Source organism: Bos grunniens, chromosome 17 (genome assembly GCF_055505025.1).
Source record: "Bos grunniens cultivar Pamir isolate PY7600 chromosome 17, Bosgru_T2T1.0, whole genome shotgun sequence".
Classification (NCBI taxonomy): Eukaryota; Metazoa; Chordata; class Mammalia; order Artiodactyla; family Bovidae; genus Bos; species Bos grunniens.
The window spans coordinates 7,109,982-7,126,048 of NC_141181.1; the positions used below are offsets into that span (position 1 = coordinate 7,109,982).

At 36.2% G+C, this 16,067-nt stretch overlaps 1 protein-coding gene across 10 annotated transcripts in view; it reads left to right on the plus strand.

The window, feature by feature from the left end:
• Positions 1–16,067, plus strand: part of LRBA (LPS responsive beige-like anchor protein) — a 758,928-nt gene that overhangs the window by 116,709 nt on the left and 626,152 nt on the right. For all 10 annotated transcript variants that reach the window (XM_086346372.1, XM_086346374.1, XM_086346378.1 and 7 more), the window contains exons 13-16: positions 4,051–4,219; positions 7,688–7,767; positions 9,106–9,168; positions 12,938–13,035. In XM_086346372.1, coding sequence (XP_086202498.1) covers positions 4,051–4,219; positions 7,688–7,767; positions 9,106–9,168; positions 12,938–13,035 — 410 coding nt within the window. The remainder of the gene's footprint in view (positions 1–4,050; positions 4,220–7,687; positions 7,768–9,105; positions 9,169–12,937; positions 13,036–16,067) is intronic.

Here is a 16,067-nt window from a genome sequence, read left to right on the forward strand (position 1 = left end):
GCTCACAAAACAGTTGGATAGGACTTAGCAACTAAAGCACAAAAATACATGTGTCCCCTCCCTCTTGAACCTCCCTCCCACCTGACTAAATGTACTTTTGCAAGACAGTATTTCCTCCCTCCCTCCATCTGTCCCTCCTTCCCTAAAGCAGTAATAGCATTTTTTGAAATACAGAAATAGTATATATTTTCTTTGTTAAATAAAATGTTATTTGGGAGAGATTTTGATTTACATTTCCTTAACCATAGTTGGATTGCATATATATCTATGCGTCCTTATGTATGTATGAATGTATATACATACATATAAATTATACTCATTGTGCTCCCTTTCTCTGTGTTATACATGCATATTCCTTCCACCAAAATCATGAGCTACTGAGTTTAATTCTTACAGGAACAGCTGAAATGTCACCCTTTCTTGAAGGCTTCCATGATGTGCTGGTCTCATTTAATTATTTTAATTTCACATTAATTAAAATTATTAAACAATTATATTTTATACAGTAGTTTAGTACTATAACATCAAACCGATTGCATTAAGTAAACAAGTGAATTTGTGATAAAATATGTAAATAAAACTTTTCATAAACCCTAAAGTTCTATTAAGTTATCCTAAACATTGGATTTCCTCTCTTCCCCTCTCCTTTCTGGTTCACTTGCAAGTGTTTATCATTGTTCAGGTTGGAATAACACGTACTTACTTTAGTTGTCAGAAAAAAATGTCTGCAGACTTTTTTGCTCTTCTGGAGTCATAGTATCTTATTTTCAGCTGCTCTTTTCAGATGTTAAGGAGAAAAACAGCTGCTGACTCTGATTGCCATTTGGAAATAATCAAAGGAGGCAGCTGGAGGTTGTAGCTTTTTATCTCTGGGTTCAAATTTGACCTCTTTCTCTTCTATGACCCTCAGTCTTATTTCTTTTCAAGGATTGTTTCAAGTTACTTCTTAAACTTTTTACTAAACACTTCTTTGTCTTAACTAAGCAGCGCATTTGTAAGCCTTTGGGCCTCTTTTGATGTGGTCAAAAAACCTCCTCTTATTAGATACTTAGTTGTAGGGGAATATTTTAAAAATTTCATTATATCATTTCCTTACGTCCGTAGTATTATTGCACTGTATTTCTTACCTTTTCCTTGTTAATAATTTTCTTTAATTTCCTTTTTAGAATTTGCAGTTGATTTGTTAATATTAAACTTCAGTTTTGTTTCAGCCTTATGCTTTGTGTATCCTTGAGGGGTTATATCTAATTTTATCATAAAGGTAGTTATAACAAAAAGCAGATATAAAGTTTGTTTGACCTAAAGGTCATACAATTTGGGGGAGAAAGGAGCTTTTTAACAAAAAGAATGCAACATGTAAAATTAGGTTTAGGATTTTGCAAGGAACATGTGTAGGTGAGTGGGCATAAAGTTTAAGCTTCATTAGCTTCATGGTAAATTCACCTCTGGTTACCAAAGTTGAGGGTATGGTCGTATGAATCAATCTTTGCTTTTGGAACAGGCTGCTCCTAGTCATTTATAATACACATTTAAGTTTGATTTGCTCAGAGACAGTCTTTTAAATGACCTAACACGAGAGATGAGTTTTCTTGTAGACAATAGTCTTTCATTTGTTGAGTGGCCGGCCTTATGGATACAGTGGTGAATAAGACAGGTCTGATTCCTGCTCTCATACACAGAATTTAGGTGTGATGGGAAAGACATTTTCATGTATTTGTGTGGCTATTAGATTATATAGAGTGAAGAATTATTCATAATCAGAATATGCATGATCCTGAGGTCACTGTTCTTATTTACCTCAGTATGTTGCTGTTCAATCCTATTAATTTGTCTTTATCTGCAGTATCATTCTCAGGAAACTGGCTTTCTCCAGTTTTCCATATCTTGGTTTTTCACTTTTTGTTAGAATTCGTTCATGCTTTCAACATATCACAGTCACTCTCATCAGAACATTTCTTAGCCCCCAAATTTGTAAAGGTTTCTCTTTGTTTTCAGAATAAAGCATTAAGTCTTCATGCCAGTTCTTTCTAGGCTTTCTATATGAAAAATCAGTTATCCTCAATGGGTAAGTGGGTACCAAAAGTTATCCTAGAGCAGTGGTTCTTAATCTTGGCTGTCTATAGAATTAGTTGGTAAGGGTTTTTTTTTTTTTTTTTTAAATGAAAAGAGAATCTCACTCCCTCTTCCCTAGATTCTGATTTAATTGGTCTGGGACAAGACCCAGACAGGTATTTTAAAAAATGTTTTCCAGGTATTTTAATGCAGGCAAGATTGAGGATGGTTGTTATAGATCTAGGGAAGCTTTTTGTGTTATCTACAATATTCTCTATTTGAAATTTCCTCTTATTGTTAGAACTATTCATCTTCAAAGCCTACCTTAATATCTACTCTAGTAGTGAAACTTTTCTTGACTCTTTTAGCTTATCCTAAAATAATTTCTCTGGCCTCTGAATTAATAGTATTTCATAGCTCTATTGCACTCGTTTTGCAGTTAATTACATATTGCCACATGAGCTTTCTTATGTTTCAGTAGGGGTATTTATTACCTTTGGTTTTTCACTTAAAATTGTGTGTATGTTTAATCTTCTCCATTAGATTTTTAGCTACTGAGGGACAGTGTCTGCACCATTGTATATTCAGTAATACAGTGCTACAAATACAGGTGAAGGTAAATATTTTCTGATTGAAATATCACACTTAAGAATTTGAATCATGTCATAGAAAGTTCTGTATATCCTCAATAACAACTAAGCTGGGGCTGTCTATTTGAACAGCAGTAGCAACATCAAAATGATGTTATCTTTCAGCAACTCTGTGGATTATAGCATGTTTATGATTTTCTAAACCACAGTTGGGTTTCTCTCGTGGTTCAGCAGTAAAGAGTCTACTTCTCAATGCAGGAGATGTGGGTTCTATCCCTGGGTCAGGAAGATCCCCAGGAGGAGGAAATGGCAACCCACTCCAGTATTTGCCAGGGAAAGCCCATGGACAGAGGAGCCTGGCAGGTTACAGTCCATGGGTTGGCAAAGACTCAAACATGACTTAGCTACTAAACAACAACAGCAAACTACAGCCATCTTTCAGACTTCGATTTTAAGGGGCTCAGAGTCTGCCGTTCTGGACCTTGTACTGTTACTCATTGACTCCCTTATTCATTTAGGCTTGTTTGTTTATAGGGCATCTGGAATATAGGCACCTAATTTTTATCTTTCAGGCTTAAAAAGGAAAATGCCCTCAGCATCTGGGAATGTCCATCATGTTTAAACATAAATACTCATTGTAAATGATCAGGAGTAGTTTCAGTTTTGGTCAAATTTCATGCCTTCCTTAATATTTTTTAGTTAATAAAGTATATCCACTAGTAATGCAGTGAAAAATTCTTGATTTTGATATGAAAGTAGGACAAAAGTGGTTTTTATTTTGTGCCAAGATTATAATTACAATCTTTGTAGTAATGAGCTGCTATAACAAAATTCTTTTTTTCTAATAAATATTTCTTAAGATAGGCTTTACATATTTTTGTATGATTTTCTTTTTTTGATCTGTTTTTTAGTTATTCCTGCTGTTTTTTTTTAATTTCTTATGAGTTATTCCAGCTACTAGTTTTCTCCAGAACAAAGACAATTTCTAGCTTTTGAGAACAATTATGCAAAGTATAAATAGTAGGTTTATTATAAAGAAGTGTGTAAGTTCATGAATAATTGCTGATTGCTAAACAGGAATCAGTTTTCTCAGCACTATAGGAACAGTGCTGCAAAAGCGCAGTGTATGGGGATGTTTACTTCATAGTATGTGGGGGTGTTCACTTCATAGCGCTGCTGTAACAGGAGCGTTGGCCTGCTTTTGTTTTGTAAGGAGCGTGTGTGCTTCTGGGTATGTGTCAGTGGCTATATGTTGTCTGTTAACATGGAGGTTACTATCAAGCTAATTAAGCAGCTTGCTTTTTAGAACGAGTGTGGTCCGAATAGAGCAACCTGAGAGTATTACTGGAAAGAACGGTAAAATGCTGGTCTGTTTCTTTGATTTGAGCTCTTCATTTTGATTCTCTAGGTGCAGTTGACACTCTATACTTACCTGTCCACGGAATTCATTGGTACAGTCAACATATATAATGCCATTCGGAGAGTTGGCACAGTGCTTCTCATAATGCATACACTGAAGTACTACTACTGGGCAGTGAACCCTCAAGATCGGAGTGGGATTACCCCAAAAGGATTAGGTATTTCATCTCTATCTGTATATTATGTTACATATATATGCAAATTCAGGATTTTCTCTTCCCTCCTTCTTTCCCTCCCTCTTTCTTGCATTTCTTTTTTTCCTAAAACAATGCATTATTCTGAAAGTTTTTCTAAATCTTTTCATGGCAAAATTTCATTTTAATCTTGCTGATAATTTTAAGTTTGTCTTAAATTGTGGTTGACAGAGATTAACAGCTCACTATTTTTATAGAAGAATGCTACTTTTGCTAGTATGAGTTCTTTGGGGATCAAATATGACTAGGATGATTTCTAAGGCATTGAGAATGAGAGAAAATTCTATATTAGCAACTAGTATTGATGTTGAGTTCAGTTATTCCATTGAAAGTCATTGACAGCAGTGTTTTTTGAGAAAATGGAGATTTTTTTGTAGGGGTAGGGAGTATCTGCTTCTAATAACTGATTTAAGGAAACTACAGAATTTCAGTAATTATTTTCCTGTATAATCGGAACTAAGTTATTGGAAGACTAATGTTCATTATTATGTCAATAGTTCATAGAAGAGGTCAAAATAAAAATTTTGACAAATAGTGGCTTGTTTAAAGTATTGCCAAACCTGCTTCAAACTGGTTTGCATTATTGCTCATTGCTGTTCAGTCGCTAAGTTGCGTCCTATTCTTTGTGACCCCATGGACTGCAGCACGCCAGGCCTCGGAAGTCTTTCACTATCTCCTGGAGTTTGCTCAGACTCACGTCCATTGAGTTGATGATGCCATCCAACCATCTCATCCTCTGTTGCCCCCTTCTCCTGCCCTTTGCTAGCATCATGGTCTTTTCCAGTCAGTTGGCTCTTCACATAAGGTGGCCAAAGTATTGGAGCTTCAGGTTCAATATCAGTCTTTCCAATGAATATTCAAGACTGATTTCCTTTAGGATTGACTGGTTTGATCTCCTTGCTGTCTAAGGGAATCTCAAGAGTCTTCTCCAGTACCACAGTTTGAAAGCATCACTTCTTCGGTTCTCTGCCTTCTTTATGGTCTGACTCTCACATCTGTATGTGGCTACTGGGAAAACTGTAGCTTTGACCATATGGACCTTTGTCAACAAAGTGATGTCTGGTTTTTAATACACTGTCTAGGTTTTTCATAGCTTTTCTTCCAAGGAACATCTGCCTTTTGATTTTATGGCTGCAGTCGCCATCCATAGTGATTTTAGAGTGGTATCATCTGCATATCTGAGATTGTTGGTATTTCTCTCAGCAATCTTGATTCCACCTTGTGATTCCTTCAGTCTAGCATATTGCTTGATGTACTCTGCATGTAAGTTAAATAAGCAGGGTGACAATATACAGCCTTGTTGTACTCCTTTCCCAGTTTTGAACCTGTCAGTTGCTCCATGTCTGTTCTGTTATTTCTTGGCCTGCTTACAGGCTTCTCAGGAGATAGGTAAGGGTGGTATGGTATTCTTGTCTCTAAGAATTTTTCACAGATTGTTGGGATCCACGCAGCCAAAGGCTTTAGGGTAATCAGTGAAGCAGAAGTAGATGTTTTTCTAGAATTCCCTTGTTTTCTCTGTAGTCCAACATGTGTTGGCAATTTGATCTCTGGTTCCTCTGCCTTTTCTAAATTCAGCTCTAGGGCTTATTTTTGCTGACTATTAGAGTGTCTCCATCTTCATCTGTGAAGAGTATAATCAGTCTGATGTTGGTATTGATCATATGGTGACATCTATGTGTAGAGTCGTCTCATGTGTAGTTGGAAGAGGGTGTTTGCTATCACCAGTGTGTTCTCTTGACAAAACTGTGTTAGCCTTTGCCCTGCTTCCTTTTGTACTCCAAGGTCAAACTTGCCTGTTACTCCAGGTTTATATCGTAAAAGAGGGTTAACCAGGGTTAATAGGCTGATAGTTCCAGTAGAATTTGGTGCAGGGGCTCAGAGTATGGCCCTGCTATTTTGTCAGCTTGTCTCTCTCCATTTCCCAGTTCTTCTGTATTGGCTCTTTCCATGTAGTTTCTCTCTTTGTATTACCAAGCAGCCACCCTACCTTCATATCCCCACACTTTAAATCTAGCAAGAGTATCTGCCTGTATCGAGCATTTCCAGCAAAAGTCCTTTTAGTCTCTTTGTTGCTCACTGGCTCTGATTGCATCGTGTGTCTATCTGCATGACAGTGTTCTTCAGATTGCCCAGAAGAGGAGGCCCTTCTTACCCCCAGAACACATGATCTGAGTGTGAAGATGGGTTCAGTCCCTTTATAAGAATTGAGGGCTGTTGTTTTAAATCAGGAGATAGATGCAGGAGAGTGAAACAATATACATTCTGATTTTTTACTCACACGCTTTGGTTGTTCATTGATTCACAAAGATGAGGTTTCATATTTGTACAATATTTTTTTAAATCCCTTTCAAAATAAACTAGATTTATTATCAGACAGTATGCTATCATTTAGAAAGCTATGAGGACACATGAAAGCTCCATGATCTTGTTTAAGCTGGCATGTTGCAGCAGATCTAGAACCAAATCATTATTTCCTGATGGTGTGTGTCATGTACTGTCCTGGGTGTTTGCATTATATTCTGGCCTTGATTTTCTAACTGATTAGTGATCTTGGGAAAGTCTCATACTTCAAGTGAGAAAGCTGGCCAAACTTTATGATTCTGTTGTAGCTCTGTAACCTTTTCTTTGTCTAGAAATCGTCATGTGGAACAAATTTTAAACAATTTTCTTCCTAGTTTAATTGATCTGTTCAGGGTCGTGTTGGTCCTGTGCTTTGGTGGTCTAGGAACTAGCTGTAAATAATGATTAGTGGGGGGAAAATTGCAGAAAATATGAGGCAAGCAAGTACCTGAGTTAGGATCTTAGGACAATGAGTATTTGGTTTCAAAAGCTTTCTGTTTGGGAATTATATGTTTCAGACATGAAAATTGACTTTAATGTGAGCCATGTGTGACCAAGGACTTTTTCAAAAAGAGAAGGAGATGTCAGAGGTGGTCAGCACGATGTTTCCCGCCTTCATGGGTGATATTGTGTTGACGTGTACTTTTTGAGAGTTTTATATTAGCTTATACAGTGGTAACAGTGGAAAAGTTTTTTCATACTAAGTTCACATGTAAAGTTTAGACTTTCTTTTGCTCTTTTTCCTTTGTAAACTTATGTTACCATAGTAAGATTCCCAGAGAGTCTTTTAAAGCTAAATGTAAATTTGTTACCTTATCTTTCTGTTTTGAGATTCCTTTGACCTTAGTCAAAAACAAATGTCTTCATTGCAGTTTTTGTGTAACTGATTTTGTACATTAGAAACACTACATATGCAATCACGTTGAGATTGAATGCTTGTTTTTTCTAGAGACATTAAACTCTTCAGGAAAGTTACCTTTATGTTCCTTATAAGTAAGTGGGAAAACTGTTGGGAATGGGAATTTTATACTTAGCTTCGAGGTTTTTGAAATACTCAATGTGTGTGCATATGTGTTTGTCTTTTTTTAAAAGATGGACCACGACCTAATCAAAAAGAAATGTTTTCTCTACGAGCATTCTTGTTGATGTTTATTAAGCAATTAGTAATGAAGGTGAGTTCACATTTCTTATCCTATAGCATGTGTTTGTTGTAACATAATTTCACATAAACCACTCTGTTGGTTTATTTATTCTTTGCTCTGTTAATGGGTTTCCAGAGTGGAAAATACTTTGAAAGGTATTTATTTCCCTGTTTGTTTTTTCTTATTGTTTCTTAGGCATATATCGATAAACATTAATGCAGAATTAGAGATTGATGATTGTAACATATATGAATTTCTGTTGGAGTTCAAGTGTATTCATACTTTGATTCAGCAAGTATTTACTGAGTTGCTAGTAGTTCCTACTAGTCTTAGACCTGGTGATACAACAGTCAGCAGAGCTGCTCAAAAGGAGGAGGTTTCATTTTTAGAGATTCCCTGTATCTGACATCCAGATTTTGAAAAATAATTTTCCTGTATAAAAACATACTGGATAGAAATGATTACATTTTGTTCCATTTCCTTCCACTATCAGTAAAGTAAAATTTAATATTATTTTTTAGGAAGGTGTTTTGGTTTTATAAGATGCCAACATATAAATATATTTGTTCTCAATATTTTATTCAGTATTTTTCTGTATCATTTTATTTTGTATTCTTTATAGTTTAATGTTTTATTAGCTGCCACATAATATTGTGGTAAATGGACCTAACTGTTGGTATATCTTTCAGAATCAGATATCTTATTTCCACTTATTTAAAAATTTATCCTTTACATTGTCTCTGTATGTTCTTTCCTAGTGTGTTTTGTTTCTAATTATCTTATTGTTCTTTTTTGAAATTTCATGTTTGTTTTATGATCAATAATACAGTACCTTGAAAATTTTCATAATGCATTCATACTAAAAAGTGCAGTGTTTTTCCCACTGAAATTACTACTCAGTTTTTAGTACCTGACATTTTAACTCGGTAATTTTAGAAACTGTTCATTTCAGTCTCCAAATTTAATAGAAAAAGATAAACAGAAAAGTTATCTTCTGTATTTAAAGGAGTGATGGGTGTAATACCCTTATACTTACCTCAGTGATCGTTTCTGCTTACTTCAGGATTCTGAAGCTCTACTAGATAGGTTATCATCTATCCGTATTATAAGGCGCTGAAAACAGTGCTGACGTCTAATCTCTTTTGACTTTCTACATTGTGTTGCCTACTGCATGTCTTTAGTGCTTCCCTGAGTTTTTATTTTAGGTTTAGATTATTATTATTATTATTTTTTGGTTTAGATTCTATATTACATTATTTTTTTATGTTTATAGCAACTGACCAAGTTGGCAAATCTGTGTGTGTAATTTTCCTTTTCAAAAAAGTTTTTTATATGTAAGTATAAAATACTTGTATTATGTTTTTTAAGGATAATGGAGTAAAGGAAGATGAACTACAGGCCATTCTTAATTATCTACTCACTATGCATGAGGTAACGTGAATTTTATATGTTGGGATTTTATTTTTTGAAGTTATATTATGGGTTTTTTTAAACAAAAAAGAGTTAAAGAACTGTCTCATTAATGATGTAACTATGCCTGTACCTGTGCTCAGAATGAAGAGTAAATGTATCTAGGAACTAAGTCTTAGCAATTTATATTTAAATATTCTTTATTACCACAACATGCCTCTGTGAATAAGCTTGAGAGGCTTTAAAAAGTATTGAAATTAGATCTCATTAACCTAATAAGACTAAAGAATAACCTAATAACCAAAAAATACTTTGAGTGTATTTCCAGGTACCAGTATAATAAATGGAAAAATAGATAACAAAAATGACTACAAATGATTAGACTTTTGAATTCTTAACATACTCTTCCCGCTGATTTTGCATAATCAGATACTGTTAAATCACTCATTTATAGTTGATTTAAAATTATGTGGTTGTAAAGGAGGTTAAACAGGTTGAAATGTCTGGAGTTTTTTCCTTTAGAGAGTTGGGAAAATTTGATATATGCCCGATGTAGTCTAAATAAATAATACAATTAAATGTATTTTATGTAAGTTAAATCTGGAAGTGAATTTCATATAAAGCGTGGCGTTTATATGATAACTGATATTCCTGCGTATAATTCATGTTTTAAGAGTTAACATATTTGTTACAGCATGAGAATAGTGGCTTTTAAAATCATTAGTAGATAAGAGATGTGGTTTGGATCTGTCTTTGTTAATTGGGGCAGAAAAGAATGGGTTAAATTTCTTGGTAGCATCATGTTTGACCAAAACATTAATAATTATGATTTCTTTTTCCTCTTGAGTAGGGTAGTCTCTTTTGAGATTTTCTTGACCATTTGGGACCAAAATATTTCATAACTGAGAAACTGGAAGTCACAGTGATCTGTTACCCCGAAACTATTAAATCAGATATTTTTTGGGTCTTTCAAATCACACTTTTCCAAAGCCCCAGTGCCCTACCTCTAGATGATTTATTTAGCATATTGAGAATTAAATATTGAAGTAGCTGCCACAGCGAGAATTAAAAAGCAGTGAATGAACCTGGACTCAGGGCACCGTAGGGATGACTGCCTGCTGCTTTCCTTTGTATCTGTGGGTTAGTAATGCCCAATAAGGCCCGCATGAGATACGAAATAGTCAACAAAGACTGTGAAGGGTTTTCTTGAAATTTGTAGATTTCAGAACTCCTATGTGCTTATTCTTGTGCTGCTCTGCAAATGTTATCAAATTGTGCCATATACAGAAGTGTGTTCACCCAATAAACATCTATTGATCTTTCCCTGCTCATGCTTCCCTTTGTGTCTGATTAAGCAAAAATAAAAGAAGCTGCATAGGAACAATTTTAAAGTCCAAAGAGACACCAACTTTGTTTTAAGGCTGCAGTAGCTGATAGGAAATCTTCTTGTTACCTTCTCCAGCCTTCTCTCTGGAGATACAGCAATAAATTCAGAAACCTGTTAGCTAACACAGGCATTTTAAACACTTCTCCATTGCTTCTTATACTACCTGCCATGCCTAACAGTGTATCATTTAAGATTTAAAAGTACAAATCCAGACAGGGGAGAAAAATATGCCGCCCCAAACAAAAACCCACCTTAAAGTTTTGGGAAAAAATTTTGCTTCCCTGTTCTCCACTTGGGTGATGAGACCCCCACCACCACTGCAATGTCCATTTTAAAAAATGTCAAGAGGCAGTCTGTACGCAGATGGGCTTGCAATATATATTTCTGTGGCCCAGGTGGTGAGTCTAGTGGTGTTTATCACATCATGTCTGCCTTGGACAAATTAAACAATGAAAAGTTTATTATTACCACGTATATAGATAGAGAAAAAGTAAGAGAATTCTAGAAAGAAACATAGAAAAGGTGTACAAAAAATAGCAAAAAAAAAAGAAAAAGCAAGAGAATTCCAGAAAAACATCTATTTCTACTTCATTGACTATGCTAAAGCCTTTGACTCTGTGGATCACAACAAACTGTGGAAAATTCTTAGAGTTGGGAATACCAGACCACCATACCTGCTTCCTGAGAAACCTGTGTGCAGGTCAAGAAGCAACAGAATTGGACATGGAACAATGGACTGGTTCCAAATTGGGAAAGCAGTACATCAAGGCTGTATGTTGTCACCCTGCTTATTTAACTTATATGCAGAGTACATCATGTGAAATGTCGGGCTGGATGAAGCACAAGCTGGAATCAAGATTGCCAGGAAATATATCAATAACCTCAGATATGCAGGTGACACCACCCTTATGGCAGAAAATGAAGAAGAACTAAAGAGTCTCTTGATGAAAATGAAAGAGGAGAGTGAAAAAGCTGGCTTGAAACTCAACATTCAAAAAACGAAGATCATGGCATGTGGTCCCATCACTTCATGGCAAATAGATGGGGAAACAGTGGAAACAGTGACGGACTTGATTTTCCTGGCTCCACAATCAGTGCAGTTGGTGACTGCAGCCATGAAATTAAAAGACGCTTGCTCCTTGGAAGGAAAGCAGTGACAGACTTAGCATATTAAAGAGCAGAGACATTACTTTGCTGACAAAGGTCCATCTAGTTAAAGCTATGATTTTTCCAGTAGTCATGTATGGATGTGAGAGTTGGACTATAAAGAAAGCTGAGCGCCAAAGAATTGATGATTTTGAACTGTGGTTTTGGAGAAGACTCTTGAGAATCCCTTGGACTGCAAGGAGATCCAACCAGTCAATCCTAAAGGAAATCAGTCCTGAATAATCATTGGAAGGACTAAAGCTCCAATACTTGGGTCACCTGATGCGGAGAACTGACTCATTGGAAAAGACTTTCCTGATGCTTGGAAAGATTGAAGGTGGGAGGAGAAGGGGACAACAGAGGATGAAATGGTTGGATGACATCATCGACTTGATGGACATGAGTTTGAGCAAGCTCCAGGAGTTGGTGATGGACAGGGAAGCCTGGTGTGCTGCAGTCCATAGGGTTGCAAAGAGCTGGACACGACTGAGGGACTAATATGTACTGATACCTTTAATACTAACCACAGATGATATGGGGCTTCCCTGATGGCTAAGATGGTAAAGAATCTGCCTGCAGTGCAGGAGACCCAAGTTTTATCCCTGGGTTGTGAAAATCCCCTGGAGAAGGGAATGGCAGTCCGGTCCTATATTCTTGCATGGAGAAGTCCATGGACAGAAGCTACAGTCCATGGGGTTGCAAAGAGTTGGACACGACTGATCTGCTAACACTTTTTCCCAGATAGGATGTGAGAACTGTCTAGTTATCATTTCCCATAAGATCTGGTTTCAGAACTAGTTTCTAGAGGGACTTGGTGCACATCGTGGTCCTAGCTGCCCCAACACCACTACTATGTTCCCAACGCCTTCTTAGCATTTTGAAGCTTCAGTTTGTCTTTGTTGTAATAAAACAGAACAGCCTGTTTGTCCTTCCCTGCCAGTTTCTTGATATGTAATCATTCCTTAAAAAAAAAAAGAAACCTGTAAATCAATACCTGTTATAACAGTGGAATATGTTTTAAGAAATCTTGACACAGTACAATAGTCATTTTATATCTTTGATTATGAAATTGACTCTTTGGTGTTGTGTATTTTGAATTGTACAGATGAATATGTATATTAAATAGTGTGTTTTAAACAAGTGTATTTGTTCTGAAGCCTACTTATTTTTTTGATATTCTAATTCATTATTACAGAAGTAGTCATTGTTCAAATAAGTTGTTTTCCTTATTTAAAAAAAATTCTAAAATAATTTTAGGATGACAATCTAATGGATGTGCTACAGCTGCTTGTTGCATTAATGTCAGAACATCCTAACTCTATGATACCTGCTTTTGACCAAAGGAATGGGTTACGGTAAGAGTTTAACATTTCAAGAATTTTAATATATTTAATATAAGAGATTAGTTTTTAAATGATAGGTTCTTAGAAATGAAAATTGTTACTGGATCCTATAAAACAGGATATAAGATCCTTTTATTTCATGTCTTATGTTTTTTGAAAAATTCTTCAGCGATAGAGGCTGTGTTACTGTTTAACATGTGAGGACAGATCAGGCAAATCATTCCAGTGTTTGTATAGTTAATGCTGTTATACAGCTATTGTAAGGTCAGATTCTCTTAACAGACGTGTCTTTAGGTCCTAGAATAGTAATATACAATTGTGATCTAAGAGAAGATCTCTATGTCTTTCCTTTAAAATATAACGTCTTCCAACCTCAGTCCCAAGTCATCATTGTATTAGTCTGCTCAGCATGCTGTAACAAAATATCCTAGACCAGGTAGTTTAAACACCAACAATTTGTTTTCTCACAGTTTTGGAGACTGTAAGTCCAAGATAAAGGTGCTGAAGGGAGGCTTGGTGTCTGGTGAGGGCTTTCCCTTTGGAGTGTAGGCAGCCTCCTTCCCACTGTGCTGACATGACCTTTCTGTACAGGGCAGAAAGACAGCAAGTGAGAAAGCAGAAAGCTCTTTGTTTTTTTTGTTTTGTTTTTTTTTAAAATAAGGACGCTAATCCACTTGAATCAGGACCCACCTTTATGACCTCATTTAATTTTTGTTTTTTATTTAAATTTTTAATTGGAGTATAGTTTATTTACAATGTTGTTAGTTCCAAGTGTACAGCAAAGTGATTCAGTTGTAACTATACATATATCTAGTCTTTTTTAGATTTTTTTCCCATATAGGTCATTACAGAGTATTGAGTAGAGTTCTCTGTGCTCTACAGTAGGTCCTTATTTGTTATCTGTTTTCTCCCAAATTCCCCCCTGCCCCACCTCCTAATCATAGTTTTTTTAAATTCCCTGTCTTAAAACTTCTCTGTCATGTTTGTATCTTGTTCTGATGATAGGTTTACCCCTTCAGACTGTATTTTCTTGCCTCTTTTGCATGTCTTGACCTCCTTTAACTTAACTGATTTCTTCTCCAAATACAGCTACAGTTGAGCTTAGGGATTTAGTATATGAATTGGGGAGCACATATTCAGTCTGTAACAATTATCAGCAACAAAAGAGAATACTTCTGTTTTAAGTCTTTCATTTAATGGGAAGGTTTTGGGGGCACAAAAGTTGAACACATACTTTGCTGAGTGATCAGCTACAGTAAGTAATTTAATAATCTAGCTATAATAAATTTTCCATACCATGGATCATGGAGAAAGTAAGGGAGTTGCAGAAAAACATCTGCTTCATTGATTACACTAGCACCTTTGACTGTGTGGCTCACAGCAAACTGAAAAATTCTTAAAGAGATGGGAGAAATGGGAGTACCAAACTACCTTACCTCTCTCTTGAAAAACCTATATATGAGTGAAGAAGCAACAATTAGAACCAGACATGGAAAAATGGACTGGTTCAAAATTGGGAAAGGAGTATAGCAAGGCTGTATATTGTAATCTTGCTTATTTAACTTATGTGCAGAAATGCTGGGCTTGGATGAATCACTAGCAGGAATCAAAATTGCCAGGGGAAATATCAACAACCTCAGATATGCAGATGACACCATTCTAATGGCAGAAAGTGAAGAGGAACTAAAGATCCTTTTTATGAGGGTGAAAGAGGAGAGTGAAAAAGCTGGCTTCAAACTCAGCATTCAAAAAATTAAGATCATGGCATCTGGTCCCATCAATTCATGGCAAATAGATGGTGAAAAAGTGGAAGCAGTGACAAACTTTATTTTCTTAGGCTCCAAAATCACTGTGGATGGTGACTGTAGTCATGAAACTAAAAGATGCTTGCTCCTTGGAAGAAAAGCTATGACAAACCTAGACAGTGTATTAAAAAGCAGAGCTGTCACTTTGCCCACAAAGGTCTGTATGGTCTAAGCTGTGGCTTTTCTAGTAGTGTACAGATGTGAGAGTGGGACCATAAAGAAGGCTAAGTGCCGAAGAACTGATGTTTTTGAATTTTGCTGGAGAAAACTCTTCAGAGTCTTGGACAGCAAGGAGATTAAACCAGCCAGTCCTAAAGAAAATCAACTCTGAATATTGATTTAAGGGCCGTTGGTTAAGCTCCAATACATTGACTGCCTGATGCAAAGAGCCAGTTTATTGGAAAAGACCTTGATGCTGGGAAAAATTGAAGGCAAAAGGAGAAGGGGGAAGCAGAGGATGAGATGGTTGGATGGCATCATCAACCCAATGGACATGAATTTCAGCAAACTGGGAGATAGTGGGCGACAGTGGAGCCTGGCGTGCTACAGTCCGTGGGGTTGCAAAGAGTCGGACATGACTTAGCAACTGAATGACAACAGCAACCAGTCTTTTATAACAGACTTTTGATTTGTTGTTTTTCGATACTTTGTGTATAAGATAGAAGAAGACTTTATGCATTATACTTAGGGAGTGCATTTTCAGAAATTCCCAGAGAAGCAGAACCAAAAGTGTTTGTGTGCATGTGTGTGTGTGTGAGAGAGAGAGAGAGACAGACAGACAGACAGACATGTATGTTAAGGAATTGGCTTATGTGATTGTAGAAGCTGACAGGTCCAAAATTTGCAGGGTAGGCTGGCAGGTGGAGATCCAGATAAGAGTTGATGTTACAGTTTGAGATTAAAGTCTGTCTGCTGGCATAATTCCCTCTTCTTCTAGGGAGGTCAGTTTTTTGCTTTTCTATTAAGGCCTTTAACTGTTCAAATGAGGTACCCACATTATGAAGGGTAATTGACTTCATTCAGTCTACTGATTTAAATGTCAGAGTAAATGCTGACCTCATAGAATTATTTGGGAAATACTCCCTAACCCTAACCTATAATCTTTGCATCTTGTGATCCGTTAACAAATGTTGATTTTTGTTTTTTGTTTTAGCAGGAAAGGTCAGTCTTCAAGTTCTGCCTGTCCTCTATAAGTGGTTGTTCTCTTGTCCCTTCATTTTTAAAACCTCTCGTCTTCTT